This window comes from Manis javanica, chromosome 11 (genome assembly GCF_040802235.1).
Source record: "Manis javanica isolate MJ-LG chromosome 11, MJ_LKY, whole genome shotgun sequence".
Lineage (NCBI taxonomy): Eukaryota > Metazoa > Chordata > Mammalia > Pholidota > Manidae > Manis > Manis javanica.
The window spans coordinates 101,158,943-101,177,513 of NC_133166.1; the positions used below are offsets into that span (position 1 = coordinate 101,158,943).

The window sequence follows — 18,571 nt, forward strand, 5'->3', positions numbered from 1 at the left end:
ACTAGGTTCTCAGTAAGTATTTGAGGAAGGGAGGGAGGGAGCAGTTACAATGAAGAGACATTTCAGGTGGGAGGTATGGCTGAGCCAGTGGTTCTCAGTGGGCCCTAGACCAGCAACATCACAACCACCTGGGAACTTGTTTAAAAAATGCGGTTCTCAGGCCCCACCCTATCAGCTCAGAAACACCAGGGGTGGGCCCAGCAATCTGTTTTAACAAGCCTTCCAGGTGATTCTGATGTAGATAAAGTTTGGGATCCTCTGGGCTAAGCAAAGGGGTAGAGGCTGGCCTGAGCAGCAGGTTGGGTCAGGAGACTGGCTTCACTGGAATGAAGAGGCCACATCCGGGAACAACAGGAGACCAGGTGGGAAACAGGGACTGGGAAGGCTCTGTCTTTCTAGAAGCAAAATGAATTAATTTGTTTTCCCCACGAACAACATGGCTGAAATTTATATATAACTAATTTGAGGAAAACATGTTAGAGAAAAATCACCCAGCATCGCACCATTAGCTTAGTATTTTCCCTGTTCCCTCATGGTGTCTGTACCTATGCACAGAAAATGTTTGCACAGTTCTTATGAAGGCATATGTTCAATTTTGGGAGTTTGCTTGTTTTAATATTTTGTAGTGGGCTATTAATAGATGTATAAAATAGAGCAGTAAATAATTATTTATAATTAATAGAGTATTAAATAATGTATTAAGTCAAACATTTTGACACATGAATCAATGAGTTTAAATTTGTTGTGGTTTGTGCTATTGTATTTTCTATCTTTAGCTCTTCCTAGGCTATCTCTGGGGGGTTGTTAGAGCAGAAACCAAATAATAAAATAACCAAATATTGGATTTCAGTTTTCAAAAGGTGAGGTCTGGGCAGAAGACAAAAGCATTTGGAAGTAAGTAAACAGCAGAACCAGTTGTCCTCACCTCAGAGACTTGATACAATATCCAGGGTTGGGGCAGGCCTGCCGAGAACTGGGAGGAAAATGGGGAGATGTGTGTGAGTTGGCCTGCCCGCCACCCCCTCCCCCAGGACCACGTGGATGAGACCTGAACCAGCTTCCTGAAAGGAGCCTAGCATAGGGACAAGTGTGGCAGACTCCCCCCATGTGGGAGCAGTGATGGCTGCATGGCCAGTGCAGATGTGAGGACCTAACAGCCCCCAGAGCTCCCCGCAGGCCTGGGGTCATTTGATGATACAGACTGGGAGTGTCCAAGGCAGAGGCTGCCCTGAAGAACCGCATTAGGGACCACAGGACACGGCATGTCCTGCATGCATCAGTGATCGGCTGGGGCCAGGGGCAGGCCACCCCAAAATGTGCCCCTCTGGCATACTGATTATTTTGAATTAAAGTCACTGGAGAAACAGCCAGTACAAAAGGGATTCTCTGGCCTCCCCTGTCCACTGCCACCACAAAACCAGGGAATAAACCTCCCATGTGAAAGGCCCCTCCCTGCACCAGGAGACAGAGAGACACCCTTATCACCAGACGGGAATTCAGAGACTTGTCACATAAGCAAATCTTGCTACCCTTTTGCTAATTTACTATCCCAGCCCAAATGCTCTCTGTAATTCCTTACTCACTGAAGCTCCCAAGCATGTTTTCTTTGTCCTGTCATTCCTCACAGATCGATTGTCTTTCTGTCTAAAATGTATAAAGGCTGCCTGCCTTGATCATTTCTTTCAGTCTCAATCTCATTGTTGGGCCTCGGTGTGCATGTAATTAAACTCTGGGGTTTTTCTCCTGTTAATCTGTCTCATGTCAGTTTGATTCTTAGACCAACTAGAAGAATGTTGAAAGCTAGGGGAAAATTTTTCTTCCCAACAGACCAAAGAAGAGACAAGGCCAGGGACATCCTGATGGTGCCAGCAAGTGCCCACGGTACCAGGTTCAACTCCCGGGGACAGCGAGCAGATGGGAGGAGGGGGTGGCAACCGGACCAAATTGCCTGCAATTCCTCAGAATCTACCTAATGGAGACTGTCAGGGGCATACCAGTATACCGGGGACTTGAAAAAGAAAGTAAGTCTTACAATAGAAAATTAAAGAAAATGACATTTTTGGCATGAGTGAATATGTAGTTGTTAAGATTCATACTACAATGACAAGATTTTTTCATGTCTTGTAACACATAATAGTTATTATTTTAATTGACTGTATCCCCATCAAGGGACTGAACTATATTTTAGCTGATGATCCCCCTATTGTTGAAAATTAAGGTTCTTTCCATTTTTTAATATGATAAAAATGCAACAAAAACAGTTATTCTGCAACATTTATTTGTCACCTACTGTATACCACAATCTGGACTTAAACTCAGAGGTGAAAAGAACATGATGTTGCATTGCCTGGTGGAGAATCAGACGTGTATGAAGACGTGTATGAAGAGTTTCATACAGTGCAGTATGAAGAGGTTATAAAAAGCATGTATAACTTGTGTTTTCTTTTAAAATTTCCTTAGGACAATCAAATAGTGAGATTCTTAGGTTATATGGACAAATTGCTTTCTAAAGGTCATCAGTCTATACCACAGTGAAGCAGGGATGGTTTCTGTTCCATAACACATATAATATCCCTTGATTCTTATGTGTGCTGGAAATATTCTCCAGATCTTTTCATTTCCTTTTCATTTATTTATATAGTTTTGGGAAAGTGGTAGATTTTTTTAAGTATTTGAATTTCTCTTTTCTTTTTTTATTTCTTCCATGACTTTAAGGCTTAGGAAATTCCTCCTTTAGAGATATGGTACTCATTTCTATTTTCTGCTAGTTTTAAAAATGTTTTGATTTTTCTTCAGTTCAATTAATTAATCCATCTGTAATTCATTTTAACAGAGCAATCTGTTTTCTAAATTGCTAGCAAAAACTGTTCTTTTTTTACTGATTATTTGGTGACACTTATCAAAGGTACAATTCTCACTGTAATAGGATAATACTTTTTGAGAAGTTACACCTGGTAATACACAGACTTCGGTTAGCCCTTGAATTAGTGGCATCCACAGCTTCATGGAGAGTGAAGACCCATCAAGAATGGAGGTGCTACGATTTGGTTTTCCAGGCTATGTTGAGAAAGTAAAATAAAAGCAAACAAAATCAAGCTGGAGGAGTTTCACATGGTCAGAGCTTCCAGAACTCATCATAGCAAACATCACTGATCAGAGAGGAACATGGAGTAAGATGGTAGAGAAGCCCCTGCCACCTAGGAAGGGGAAAGTTCTTTCTGGTGCTGAGAGGAAGAGCTGGGTGCATGAGAAGCGAGGGCAAAGGGCCACCAGAAATGTTCTGAACCCCTTCCTCACCCCAGGATGGAACACTAACAAGAGGTGTGGCTGGGCTGCGGTGTGTGGATAAAATGACCAGCCGTGTAGATTCGGAGAAGCAGAGAACCTCTGCAGCAGCTGGGCAGAGCGTGAGGAAACGACAGGCCTTGCAGAGAAACCCCTCACTGGTGGGAGGCCAGGTACAACATAATCTAAGAGAGGGGATGTAGTAATGACTAGGATAGGTGCTAAGGGCGGCTGCTGAGGAACCATACACCACTGCACATTGGAGAGAAATCTGGAGTTTTCTGGCCTCCATGAAGATGTGGATAGCTGCGAGACAGGAGAGACCTATGTTCTAAATAAGAAAGCCCCGAGTGTGACCCTCTTGTCACCAGAGGCCACGGCCAGGACCAGAGTGTAGGCGACAGATGCCACTACGGTGCCCGTGGACAGCGCAGTGGAGGCTCGGAAGGACCAGGGATGTCTGAGCAACATCACCGCACCCAGACACCATCCTGGGAAGGGGCAGAAGGGACCCCTGCAAGCTGTTTGGAATTTGAGCTTTGAACTGACTGCTTTACCTAAAGAGTTCTGAAAAAAAAAAAGAGGTTAAGTTGCCACTGATCATCAGGTCGAAGTATCTTGTCAGTGTCACCCCATCCCTGCTATCAGCAGAAGTCAGTACAGGAGGAATATATAAATTTTGAAAGTACCACCACCTAACACACACACTGCACTCACACTTGAGGCTTTTGCTGACTTTTTGTTCCTTTGTTGACTTAAAATATATCTTTAAAGTCAGAACAAAACTTTAAATGTGCTTGGGCCATGTTGTGCCCACAGGCAATGTAGAAAGAGATCTCTCTTTTTTCCTTTTAATAGGCATAGTTGGGACTTCTTTTTACTTTGTGTCAGAGGATCTCAAACTCACGTATTATTAATCTTGTGTGGGGTGATTATGGGCAGCAATATATAAGAAGCGTAACACTGGGACTAAATGCCAAATAGCGGGAGACAATCTGGAAAACCCTGTGGGATTTGCCTCTAGCAAACCCCTGCATGTCCTTTTGTCCCCTCACATTCCGTATGTCCTGGTTGGCCTGGGACCTCCTGATTTATACCTGTTGTCCCAATATGACTAAAAGTGCCCCTTTTCACTTTTACAAGTGTTCTATTCTGAGCAATAAATTACATAATCACCCAGCCAAGGAAACATTCCACCACAAGGTGACAGCATCTGCCTACAGTTGAAAAAGTACCACAGCATGTGGGCAGGTCTAGTATCTGTTAAGCAGAGAAAGTGGCCCTTTAAAGAACCAGGACAGGGCTGGAAATAGAGCACCAGACAATGAAATGAGGGTGTCTTCAACTGCAGGGACTTGGATGGGGTCACTTGCCCATCCCCTTCCATGGGGCAGGCCGCACAGCCACATCGTCCTCAGGGTGGTGATTCTCGCGGTACCTGAGGTCAGACCTCGGTTCAGGCATTCTGTGTGTGATACCCAGGGCAGGGGTAGTTCTGAGATCCTCACCCTCAGACACTAGTCCTTGTGCTGAAGGTGCAGAGCAATTAGGTGTGTCAAACTGCCCCATGAAGAGGGTGGTGGTTTTCCAGACAATACTTTGTCAAATTTTCTTTCTTCCTGTTATTGGTTTGAACTTTGTACCCCCCAAAAAATAGGTTGAAGTCCTAAACCCCAGCATCTCAGGATGGACTTATTTGAAAACAGGCTTATTAAAGGTGCAATTAGTTAAGATGAAGCCCCGTAGAGCAGAGTGAGCCCCTGATCCATGACGTATGACTGGAGCCCACGTAAGAAGGGACGAGGTAGATTGGAGCAAGGCTACCACAGGTCAAGGGGCACCTGGCGATACCAGAAGCTGGGGAAAGCGAGGATGAATTCTCTCCTAGAGGCCTTGGAGTGATCACGGCCCTGCTGCCACCTTGACCTTGGACTTCCAGCCTCTAGAACTAGGAGAGAAAATATTTCTGTTGTTTCCAGCCACCCAGTTTGTGGTACTTTGTTCTAGCAGCCCTAGGAAACCCATACACTCCCAACTTACACTTTTGCCAATACCAGTATATTTGTATCTATTGCTACGTAACAATTCTACCATATGGTTAGCAGCTTAAAAATATATATATATTTATTATCTTATGGTTTCTTTGAGTCAAGAGTCCCAGAATGGCTTAGCTGAGTCCTCTGCAATCTAGGTGTTGGCCGAGGCCAAGTTCTCATCTGAGAGCTCAGTGGGGGCAGGATCCACTCCAAGTTCATGTGAGCATGGGAAAGATCAGACCCCTGGGGACTGCGGGCCTGAGAGCCTCGGTTTCTTGCTGGCTGCAGGCTGCAGGCTGCCCTCATTTCCTTGCCACGTGGCCCTCTCCAGAAACATGGCAACTCACAGCATGGCAGCTGGCTTCAGCAAAGCATCAGCAAAGCCAGCAAGGGAAAAGTCTCCTCATAAGGTGGGCGTTACAGTCTTCTGCACCTTAATCACAGAGGTGAGCTCTTATCACCCATGTATAAAAAAATCAAAGGTGATTTTTCCCTTCCTCATACCCAAATTGGAGCGACTTCTCACTGGCCTGTGGGGCAGCCCTCCTCCCGACTTTCCCCCTTTCTCCCTGATGCCCGCTGAACCATGGTGCAGAAGGCGGTCCGGAAATCCTGGGCAGGGGAAGAGGGACCAACTGGTTCAGGGCAAGTGCGTTTGGTGTGGCACTTCTGGGGTGAAGAAATTGAAAGTCAGTGTGCCTCCTGCACCCTCTTCTTTCCTCAACTCAACAGACTCAGAGGCCGGTGCTGGGGGGGGCAGTGCCATAGGGGGAGCGGGCTTGGTTCCTCCCTTTGTTCTGCGGGGGGGGAGCCCCTGCCAGCCCATGGGGGATGTTGCTTGAGCTAGAAATGAAGTTTGCTGTGCTAAGCCCCTGAGAATTTGAGGTTTGCCTATTGCACCAGCCTAGCAATAAGTAGCCTAACTGATCCCCTCTTTTGGGTTTCTTTATCAGCTCCCAGGGAAAACGTTGCAAAGAAAAGTTCAGCCCAGCACATCTGAAGCATCCGGAAACCACACTGGGACCAAGATCTGCCAGGGCGGCTTGGTGAGTAACACAGACTGTGATTCTGTTCTGCGCCACTTACAAGCTGGGTAACCTTAAGTGACAAGTCACTTAACCTCTGTGCCTCAGTTTCCATACCTGTAGAGTAAGGTTCTACCAGTACTTTTTCATATGGCTTTTGTGAAGACTGCGTGAGTAAAACATGTAGAGCAGCAGAACCATTTCTGGTTCATTATCTGTTTTATTGGCCAAGATACAGGGGTGCGCTCTGGGGCACAAAGGGGGTGCTCACTCTGACCTTAGGGGCTTCCCTGTGGCCCAGGGGAAAACAAATCCCCACTTAAATTCTGCCTTCCCCAAGTCAGGCTTGAGCTTCTTTCCCTTTGCACTAGAGGGCACTTCCTAGCTGGCCTGATCCAAAACTTCAGATTCTCTCCCACTCCAGGGGGCAGCTGCCAGTGTGGCTGGGCAGGTGGTCAAACCTAAATTTGGAAAATATCAGTTTGGACAAGGAGATGGGCTTCTCACCCATCATAAGGGCCAGCCAACCCTAAGTGTCAGAGCGCACTCTCCCATCCACACCTGTCCTCGACTACTTTCTTAGACCCCCGTTCTATTCCTTCTCAATACTTATCAGTGTTTGTAATTATATACTTGTTTCTATGCTGATGAGTTTTATGTTCCTTTCCCAGGCCAGACTATAAGTGCCATGAAGGGAGGCACATACCTGTTTTGTTCACTATCCATTTCCACCCAGTAGAGGATCTGGTGTACTTGTCCTTGATAAATACTTGAGGACTCCTTAAGTTAATCCATCTCTGCTCATACCTGCCCTCCCACCACCACCAAACTGACCACTGGGGATCAACTTGACCTTGTGCTACTCATTACAACCATCCCAACCTCATCACCTTTGATTATTGTCACAATTTCCTAACAGGTTTTCATTTTTCCAAATGTTCATTCTCCAAAACATCTTGTCCACTCCACTACCCTTTTCAAAAAAACACTACCTGGGGTTCAATTCCCAACTACTTTTAAGACATACTGACAAACAAATTCATCCAGAAGGGAGCAACTTAGATAGTGGTATTGGGAATTAAACTTACCTGAGGCTCCAAGATTCACATCCACATAGTAAGGATAGTTAGAATGACTCAGGAAGTCATTGCAATGCTTAAATGAGATCATGGCAGGCATGGGGACCAGCAGAAAATAGAAATCCTATACAGGATACATATTTGCATCAATACCGCTCTGTGATTTTAGTCCAAAGGAATGGGGACTCTTCAGGTGAGCAAATGAAGATTCTAGTGCACTGAATCAAAGGCTACTGAGGGAAGACGGAGTAGATTTAATCTTATATTTCTCTTTCCAGAAGGTATAAGCATTACCAGTAGGTAGGCATTCAAGGTAGTTTGAGTTTCCTCAATTAGAATTTCCTAAAAATCAGAGATAATTTGAAAATGAAATTGGCTTTGTGTGAGTTCTCTTTCACTGGAGGTAATCAAATGCCTCCTTTATAAAGAAGTCTTTGCTGATAGTGGTGATCAAGTAGATTTGAACTGGGTCGTTTCTAAGGTCTCTTACACTTTATGATTCTCTAAGTTACGATTCTATGAGCATTCTTTCCTAACTTCTTTGGCCTATTGAATGCCCTCACTTCTTCTGAGGTCTTATGTTTTGGAATATCTAAGTTTGTACTAATCTTTGAGTTTTCGTCTTACTTCCACAGTTAGGTAGTAAATGTCTTGAGAACAGTTCCTTGTATTTATGACTCACTACCCTCTCCCTAACGCACCCAGCATTGTGCCAGATAATCACTGGGTTCTCAATAAAGTGTAGTTAGAGAGGAAGGGACAATCCAGCCAGGCTTGCTCTACATAGAAAAGCTCTCACGCCAAAGGAGGTGGCACTGCAAGATCCATAGGTAACTTTCTCTTCTTCAAGGTAAATCTCAGCTTCATAAATTGAACAGATAGGAATAAAATAACCCTAGGAACATTGGGGGTCCAACTTAATCAGCTTTTGAAGTGCTAAGTGAGGCTTCCTCATTTACATACACATCTTTGTGTAGGAGCCATAAATGAAAACAAACATGGTGAATGAAGGATTAAGGGTAATGATCTGTGAAGACAATTTGTCTTCTCAAATTAAATAATTCTGTCACTGTAGAATTTAAAAAGTAATAGTTTGAATAGACTCTATTGAGAGCTTAAATCGGAATGACATTCCCCATTATTAAACAGCCTGTCCCATTGCTGCAAATTTAGAGACAAATACATGTGCTTGTTTCAGTCTTTGGTCTGGAAATGGCCCTTGAGAGCACCTGTAGTTATCAGTTCCTGTGGGATTTCAGGCTGTTCAGGCAAGTCACATAACAAACTCTGTAAAGGAAAGTTGAACCGGCTCTTTCTATTTCACACATGTATACAGGCTTAAGTCCAAAGAGAATGCAAATGCAATCGCCATAAACCTACTGCAGCTGTTGAGGAATTTAAATAAACAAAATGTGCTTCTGAACATTTCTAAATGTAAATGCAACACCAAGTATTGCATATATTTAGCAAACTGAAATTACAAAACAAAGAAGAAATTATGAGGCTAATCACTGACATTCTGGGAATGGATTGAGCTTTGTATTTTGTTTTTTTTTAATCCACTTTTCTCTACTGTTTGGGATTCACATAACCTATTTCTATTCCCATAGTTCTTAATCTTAATTTTTTTTTTGAGAGGGTATCTCTCATATTTATTGATCAAATTGTTGTTAACAACAATAAAATTCTGTACAGGGGGGTCAATGCTCAATGCACAATCATTAATCCATCTCAAGCCTAATTCTCAACAGTCTCCAATCTTCTGAAGCATAACGAACAAGTTCTTACATGGTGAACAAATTCTTACATAGTCAATAAGTTCTTACATGGTGAACAGTACAAGGGCAGTCATCACAGAAACTTTCGGTTTTGATCACACATTATGAACTATAAACAATCAGGTCAAATATGAATATTCGTTTGATTTTTATACTTGATTTATATGTGGATCCCACATTTCTCCCTTTATTATTATTATTATTTTTATTTTGAATAAAATGCTGAAGTGGTAGGTAGATGCAAGATAGAAGGTAGAAAACATAGTTTAGTGCTGTAAGAGGGCAATTGTAGATGATCAGGTGTGTGCCTATGGACTAAGTATTAATCCAAGCTAGACAAGGGCAGCAAAACATCCACGGATGCAGAAGATTTCTCTCAAAGCAGGGGGGGTGAGGTTCTGAGCCTCACCTCTGTTGATCCCCAATTTCTCACCTGATGGCCCCCCTGCAACTGTGCCTGTCTTAGGTTGTTCCTCCCTTGAGGAATCTTACCCGTCTCTGGCTAACCAGTCATCTTCCGGGGCCATACAGGGAGATGTAAAGTTGGTAAGTGAGAGAGAAGCCATATTGTTTGAAAAGGTTAGCTTTTTACTTCTTTGCAGATTTATGCCCTGTGGCTTCTATGCCCAGCACTTGTCTCGAGGTATCTTTACCACCTGGAGGAATTATGATACTCGGTAAATTCGATATGAGGCACAAATTCTATTCAAGGGTTGTAATTAGGAAGGAAGAAGAAAAGCTATAGAGGTAGCATATGGAAGGAAACGTGGGAGGATTGATTATTTCTTTGACATATCTTCTTGTAGAGTACCTTAAGCATGTATAGGTTTTAAAATACTAACTAATTTGCACACACATATTAACATAATAGGAATACGGTGACATAAACAAAGCAAATCTATAATTACCATCCATCTCCAGTGAAGCCAAGAAAACCATTTAGGCACCCTAGGCATTTGTGAAAATTTGTCTATGATATGATGGATATTGTCCAACTGTACTTGAACAGTCTGAGAGAAATCAGACAAATTAAAGCAACCCATTTCTGGGATCTGTTCACATCCCATATGTTCTTTTAACCATAGGTAGTCTATAGTCGTAAGATTTTGGAGCCCTACAACTTGCACCCCTCCCAACTCCTGGTTGAGTTCCAACAGTCCAAATCCACTCAAATTCGTTGTCTCACTGTATGCACATGCCAGCCTAGACATCTCCCTCCTCATTCCAGTGGCAAGTCCAGGAAACGGTGGGATGGACGCAGCCACAACCGCAGCATCGCCCAGATCCCTGTGGAGGCTTTTTGATGATCATCCCCCGGCACAAGTCCTCCAGAGAGTGCTGATGCCGGAAGCTCCTCCTCATGTCGTATCTTAGTTCGTTTTCTGGGTATCCAAGCTAGGTCTTGATCTTCTGCATAGAAACAAACAGACCCTTTGCCCACACTATGACATGCCCTCTATACCACCGTGCAGAACTCATTGGAGGTCAGCACACAGGAACTGCTTTTTTTTTTTTTTTTTAACTTAATCTTAATTTTTAATGTGCTTGTAAAACTTAGTCTAAAACACTATGACTGTCCCTACCTTCTTCCAAAACAACAAATGTGCCTTGGAATTGATGTCAGGCAGGAACATGGGACAAGCATCTTGGTTAATTTTCCTGCCTGTAATGAAAAATACCGAGATACAAACAGTATAGTAAGAAAAGGAGGGATTCCATTCTTAAGGCTAAGATTCCGTTTCAAAAGCCAAGGAGTTAGGAGATAGGATTCCTAACATACTTTATGGTAATCAGCCAAGAGCTTACCCTATCTTAAGGCAGGGCAAATAGTCCTAAATAATATGTCCCTACTGCTTGAGGGTAAGCACTATCTTGGAGAAGAACAGGATCAAGAAATTCCTTGTGTGAAGTTTATCCGACAGAATATCTAGAGGACTGACTATGGGTAGTGACATAATGTCTCTCACTGGAGACAGACATCAGAAAACCACATGTCAAGCCTATGCCCCATGGCCCTTTGCCCCATCCTTGAAACCCTTAAAAGACAGAATCCTTAAAAGCCTTTAAGCATGCTTCCTGTCTGAGGCTGCCCTCGCTCGCCTTTCTTTGAGTGTATGTACTTGGCCTTAAATAAAGACTTCTCGCTGCTCAGCTTGCATTTTGTCTCTGAGCTCTTCCAGTGGTAAGCATCTTAGTTACTTTCAATTTCATTCAATTTTCTAGACTTAAGCACAAGTCTTTACTTTTTCGGTCCTACTTCAGACAAGTAGAGAAGAGCTACTAAAATCTCTGATTTGGGCTTGCAAATTCCCGTCGCCTGGGTGACCCAGGCGAGACTGCAGCTACATGATCCCGCTCTTTAGTAGCCCGCCCCCCAAATCTCCTTTCTTTGCTTTGGAAAGTTCTCAGAACATCATCTCATGCCATTCAGAGCTCTGTGGCTCCCCCAAATCCTGGGGTGGTAGGGGCTTAGATCTCACGCCATGCAGATTCAAGCAGACATTGGATGCCAGGTGACTCTGGCTTCAGGAGGTGGCAAGGGATCTGTCCTACAAGGAGCAGGAATTCAGTGAGCTTCCCTTTCCTCCCTGCGTTCTTCCTTGCTCTCTGCTGCCTGCATGGCTGCTGCCATTTGCTACAACTCTCACTTTAACGAATTCCTCCTTACCTACACTCATCCAACCTGTTCGAGAATTCTTTCTTGTTCAGAGTCAAGAACCCTCCCCCGTCCAGCATGAGGTTTCACCTGGTGCACAGAGACCTCCCCAGATGCAGCTGCCCGACAACAGAGGGATGGGCCTTGGATTTTTGCTTACATACCACCTAACATATTTTGAAAATCTGTTACGGATGGGTGCATCTTAACTAGATTTACTGTGATCATTTTGCAATATATACATACCTTGAGCCATTATGCTGCATATCTGAAACTAATATTTTATATGTCAGTTATATCTCAATAAAAAAAATGTGCCAATGTAAAAAGACACAAACAAAGAGAATGGAAATGTCGGGAGGGAAATGGGACCCTGGAGCTTGGGATGGGACATGTGGGTGGATGACCTCCCCCCAGTTTTAACTCCTGGGTTCGTCTAAACTCTCTGAGCCTGTCGAACTAGCCCACCCCTCTAGTAAGAGCTCACATTACTTTCTCACCCCCCCAGGCCCACCCCCACCTTGCATGAAGATACTGCAGAGACCTCACCCCACCAACTCCCCTCATGACCCACCTGGGATGTGCTGGGCCCGACCACGAAAGAAAGGTGTTGAACCAAACTCAACTGAGTCAATTTTAAGATATGATTGGCTTTATTCAGTGATTTATGAGCCAGGCAGCATCCCATCTTAGCAGACAGAAAAGAGCTCATCAGAGCTGCTGTACAAATGGAAGACTTCTTAATAGGAAGAAAGAGGTGGGGCAATGGAGTGAGTCCAGCAAATAATAAATTGTTTCAGGCAAGGTCACCTTCCTTTGGGGGAAAGGGTGTGTGTCAGGGGTCTTTCAGGCCAATTTCCTCACCAGGGCTGACCGGGTAAGTCCAGATGGACCGGTTAAAGCTTACGTTCCTGGGAGAGGCTGAAACTACAGTTAGGTTAGATATTAAGTCTTGGTTTTTGTAGCACGAGTGACCCCATTTGGGGGCCTCTTGTTTCTATTTGAAACAAGGTATAGACCTCAAATGAGCTGCAAGTCCTAGCCAACATGTACCAGCAAAGTCGGAGGAGTCCATGTGGGACTGGATGCTGAATGTGTTGGATGGAGGTGGCCGAAACACAAGACAGGACAGGGAGCAGCTTACGGTTTGGGGAACTCTCTCCAGGGATATAAGGTTCAACACCCCAGCAAGAATTCCAGGAGGTAGTCCGGCCTCCCTGTTCAAATGGCTCCCAGAAGGATGGAGAAAATGATGGCCCAATGCGAGCGGAAGCTGAGATGCCAGGGCTGCCCCCACAGGCAACGGAGGGAGAAATGAAAACGCTCAGGAAGGTGAGCGTCCGAGAGAGGGCATCCCAAAGCAGGGCCACTCACCGGATGACGCTATTCCAGGACAAGGCCGGGGGAATACAAAATTCACAGAGGAAAGGAGCCAGCGAGGACCCCAGCGTTACCAAAATATCAACTGAGGCTCTTGTCTGTAAACCAGAGCTGTCGGCGGGAGAGGTGGGGGAGAGAATGTGGCTCAGTGATACTGTTCAGAATGTTAGGTGGCAGGATAGATGAGCAGCCAGCAAAGGGGATGGCAAGGCTCAAAGAAGCCATCCAGATAAGGTGCAAAGAAAAAGCCGCCCAAAGTCGGCCCAGGGAGGGGTTCCCAGGTGGAGAAAACAAAGGCTTTGCAGGGAGATAACTTCCTCCCCAAAGAGATCCCAACAGATGGAACCAAGAATGAGCAGAATCACACCACAGCACGGGGACAGGCCATGCTCACCGAGAGGGACGACTGTACAGAGAGGGCTGTACATCATACACTCCCCACCTTGTCAGTCACAGCGGTGTCTCCTAACCAGCATGCAATACATAAGGCCCCCGCCTAACCGATGGAGGCCTTTGTCTACCTCGACTCTGGCTGGCTCCTCCCTTGGAGTGGATTCAAATAAAACTGTCCCTCAGCTTCACTATTGTGTCTCTGCCTTTCAATTCTTTGTCACAGCGGGAACAAGGACCGAGGAGAACGAACTCAGGCCAGAACAATGCCAGTGGCGACGACAGGCCCACCAAAGAGGCCAGGCAGATGCAGTTCTCATCATCTGCAACAGGGTCAGATTGGCCTGATCCACGGGGCTGGGGAGGTGATTTAAAAACACAGTGTCCCTAGAAGGCAAAATCGACACTCAACTGACAAGGGTGTTTCTTAACTTGGACCATTAAAATAAGTTAAGGATGGAGAACAAAGAGTGTAGGGGCAGTAGCCCCATAAAATCTCATGATCTCTTGCCCATCTTCTGAGCCTGAGTCAGTTTTCAGACTCAGCAAGGTCCCCAGGAGAAAAAACCCGGCAACACCACAGGATCCACCTGGCCTCTCTGGTGGGCCTGTCGTCGCCACTGGCATTGTTCTGGCCTGAGCTGGTTCTCCTCGGTCCTTGTTCCCGCTGTGACAAAGAATTGAAAGGCAGAGACACAATAGTGAAGCTGAGGGACAGTTTTATTTGAAGACCCTTCAAGGGAGAAGCCGGCCAGAGTCGAGGTAGACAAAGGCCTCCATTGGTTAGGCCGGGGGGCTTATGTATTGCATGCTGGTTAGGAGACACGGCTGTGACTGCGTAAGGATTCCCTACGTCCTTCCCGAAGGGATCCCCAGCCAACTGTTCACTAGGGAAAAGGAACTCCCAGGTGTTCTGAGGACTATTGGACACAGTGCAAGCTGGCATGATTCCTAGAGAACCAGAGCATCACGGCCCCTGGTCTAACTCGTGGGGCATGTGGGGGCCAGGTAATAAAGTCCTGGCCAAGATCTGGCTTATGTTGTGTCCCACTGGCTCTGCAGATGTGCCCAGTCCCTGAACTTCATTAGGGCTGACATGCTTGTTAGTTGGATCCCTGGGTCTCAGGCTTGTGGGGTAAGAGCTGTCATAGTGGGGAAGGCCAAACGGAAGCCTCTGAAGCTGCCCACCCCAAGCCAAGATAATACATATGAAACAGCACCACATGGTGGGGGGAATTACTGATACTAGTATCACCCTGAAGAATCTAAAGGATGCGCAGTAGTGGTTCCCAAGTATCTCCATTCAATTCAATAGCTGGTCCCTGCAGGATGACAATGAACTACTGCCAACTCAACCAATTAGTCCCAGTTCCAGCTAGTTTGCTTATCTGTTACAGCAGCTGACGTGGCCTCAGGCTCATAGTATGTAGCCTTGATTTGGTGAATGCTTTCTTCCCGTTGCCTTCAGAGACGGGGATTAGAAACCATTTGCATCTGTGTGTGTGGGAAAAACAACATGTATTTACAATTTTACCTCCCCTGCAGTCTGTCAGGACAGAGTCCAAAGGGATCTGGACCATCCGGGCATCATGAAGAACCTCACATGGACCCATTATGTATTGATGATATTATGCTAATCAGGCCATGAGAGCAAGAAATAGCCTTATGTTGGAGGCTTTAGTAAAACCCACATGACTCAGGGGATGGGAGATAAACCTCATGAAGATTCAGGAGACTGTGACATCAGCAATATTTTTAGAGGCCCCATGATCAGGAGAAATCTCACCCCCAGGAAAAAACAAGACACTACATCTTGTACCTCCCGCCACAGCGAAGGAAGCCACATATCTGACGGGCCTCTCTGGTTCTGGTGGCCGCATATTCCAAATCTGGAAATCCTTCTCCAGCTCATCCACCAAGGGGCATGAATGCTTTGTCAAGCTTAAAAATAAAATGGCCTGTTATTTTACCAGCAAAATGAGTTTTTTTTCAGGAAGAGCAAAGAAATTGCCATTCAGGACAAGCAAATCATGGCCAACCAGAGGCAAGTCCAGAGAGACAGAGGGAAGGTCAGTTTTAATTTTATTAAGTCTTAGGAGAAAATTAGGGTGGGTTGTTTGGAACAAAAGTTCATTAGAGAAGAAAAAAAGTTTGAGGTTGTGGTGGTTTCTCATTGGCTGCAAGTGGTGGTTACTGTGTTACTGCCGAAGGAGGGAGGGGTCTTGCTTTTTTTTTCCTTAGCAGCAGAAGATAAAATTCCTCTGTAAAAATGTCCTTCGTAGTCAAGATATTTTTCTCTTCCTTCTTGCCCCCTAGGCAGGATGCAAGGATTGGTTCATGCATGAGAGCGCCCCCTACAGGGCTCCTCAACTCCATTTTAAATGAGGTTTCTTCTATTACCACAGATTCTACCTCTGAGTGGGGCCCAGGGCAGGAAAGGGCTGTGCAGCAGGTCCTGGCCGATCTGTAAGTTGTCTTGCCACTTAATATTAGCGATGCAGGTGTTGGCAAAGGGTGTTACGAGGAGCTTATGGCAAGCCCAGTGGAAGAACTACAGCCGGGACACAGAGTCCCCTGGGGTTCTTTTGCAAGGCTACGCCATCTGCAAGGGAGAATCACCTGTCTTTAAAAACCAACCTCTGATGTGATACGGGGCCCTGGTAGAGATGTGATACCCGAACACAGGACGCATATGAGTGCAGAACAGCGCATCATGAACTGAGAGTATTTACACCCACTAAGTCGTAGGGTCAGGAAGCATTACTCCATCATAGGTAGCCAGTGGTATAGCTGGGACTGAGAACAATAAGGACTTGAGGGCACAAGCCAGTTGCAGGAGCAGTTAGCCCAGCCCCTCATATCAACTAGGGTAAGTCTTGCACCAGCGCTCCACCCTCAGCCTGCAAAGGACCACACGGGAGGATACCTGATAACGCTTGGCAGAGGGGGACAAAGCATACACTGCATTTATAGGCCAGTTGGTTTGATATGCAAGCTCAAGTTCAAAGTGAACAGTAGGTGTGTTACAAGGAGTGGCCTTGGAAAACAGGGGCAAGAGAAAGTCCTTTCAACTGGCAGAACTTTGGGCAGTGCACATGGTCATCTACTGTGCATGAAAGGAAAAGTAGTCTGATGTTAGACTATGTACAGAGGTCTGGAAAGAGCAATATTGGACTGATCAGAGACAGTGAGTGGACGTGGGAGTGGCATGAAGTGTGAGGTATCATATGCTAATGCCCAGCAGAGAATATCCACCACGGTGGAGACACCAAACTACCAAGCAGACAGAATGACTTGGCTATCCGACCTCAGCCAGCCCTGGTGATGGGCACTGTGGTGCTGGCACAATTGACATGTGAGTGAAGTGATCCCAGTCAAAGGGAGAGGGTGCTGTATGGGCTCCCACAAACGGCATGGGCTCCATGAACTGAGGTTCAGTTTAGCACTGTTGCCAACGAACATCTAAGTTGCCAGCAATGGAACTCAGCACCATGTTCCCCATAGAGCACCATTCCTCAGGGAGACCAGCTGCCTCCTGGTTGGCACGTTGGTTATTCTGGGCCCCTTCCATCCCACAAGGGTCAGGGATTCATTAGCACAGAATAACAGCATAACATATGTTTTCAATAGCATCATAACCAAAATAATCCCAACCAGAAAGAGAAATGTTTGTTTCAATCCCCAGACTCAAGTCACTCTAGAAAGCACTGCTGATCATGTTTTTCTGCAATGATTTATACCAACATCCTGAGATGAGGTGCAGCTAAGGTCTTAGGCTAAAAACTCCTGTGATCCATGAAATAATCCATGAAGTGATTGCCTGGGATTCTTTACTCTGTGTCTTTACCAGCCGTCTGTACGGGAACTTACACCGTTTCAGCACTCCACCGACTGCCTTGGGAATGTCTTCTGTGCTTGGAGGTGGGAATGTTGCTGGATTGCAATCTTTGCTATCAGTCAAACGATGGTCAAGGTTATAAAAGCCTGCCAAATGTCATTATGAAATGATTATTTGTGCTATACAGATACTTTGTTATTCGGAAGAGTGACGAATCACATAGCACCCCTCTCCTAGGAGTTAATGAGTGAGCCATCAAGGACTTGTAGTAATCCGGCTGTTTTTAAATAATGTTTTCTTCAGCTTTCAGTACTGTGATCAGAGCTGGAGTGGGGGCGGGGGAAGGATGTATTTCTGTCACAAATGCTGAGGATAGAGAAAAGATTGCCTGTGTGGGTAGAGTAAGCAGAAAACTTTGGGATGCTGTTGAGGAAGGATGCAAGCTTGACTGCCAGCCACGTGGATGCATCGAACATCTCTACACATTGCCCTTCATTATTCATTAGAAAACATGTTTCGGAAAAAGGAAGAGATCAGTACAGATTGTTTGGTAGCACCAATGACTTTCCTTGCACTGGTTAGCTTTCTGTGTGCTGAGTTTTACTCCTGTGTGTCTATTCAGCAAATAAAATCCTTTGCTAAAACTGGGATTGGGGGGATTGGAGATGGGAGGCCAGGGAGTGGATAAAGCTCTTCCCAGGTCTGGCATTGGGTTCAAGTATTATTTAACATTTTCTGGAATCTGGCACCCGCAGAAGGTCACAGTGTCATAAACCAGTGTAAAAGCGCCACCTCTGGCTTTGTGCTGGGCAAGCAAATTCAGGTAGATGCCCGAGAGGAGGAGCCAGAACGGACTCTCCCCCACCCCATAAAGCTTCAGAAAGGGACTATCTTGGCCAAGGTCTTATGTGATACTTAACTTAAACGACTCTGTGCCCTTCCCAGAGTAGGCTGGCTCAAGTCCCAGGAGGCCAGGGAAGATTCTGGAATGCAGGCCACAGCATCTTGCTCCTGCCCCCCTACCCTTCTGCTCATTCCCACGCTCCCTCCCACTTCAGTGCATCCTTCCTTAGGGGCCGTGGAGTAATTTAGAACCAGCAAACT

The 18,571-nt window shown here is 45.5% G+C and overlaps 1 protein-coding gene across 2 annotated transcripts in view; it reads left to right on the top strand.

Annotated features, from left to right (window-relative positions):
- Positions 1 to 267: 267 nt before the first annotated feature.
- FCAMR (Fc alpha and mu receptor) overlaps positions 268 to 18,571 on the top strand; it is a 32,562-nt gene continuing 14,258 nt past the window's right edge. The window contains exons 1-2 of one of the 2 annotated variants that reach the window (XM_073217023.1): positions 268 to 362; positions 6,275 to 6,367. In XM_073217023.1, the coding sequence (XP_073073124.1) occupies positions 327 to 362; positions 6,275 to 6,367 (129 nt within the window). In that variant the 5' untranslated portion in view covers positions 268 to 326. The remainder of the gene's footprint in view (positions 363 to 6,274; positions 6,368 to 18,571) is intronic. The other variant, XM_073217022.1, reaches the window with a different exon arrangement.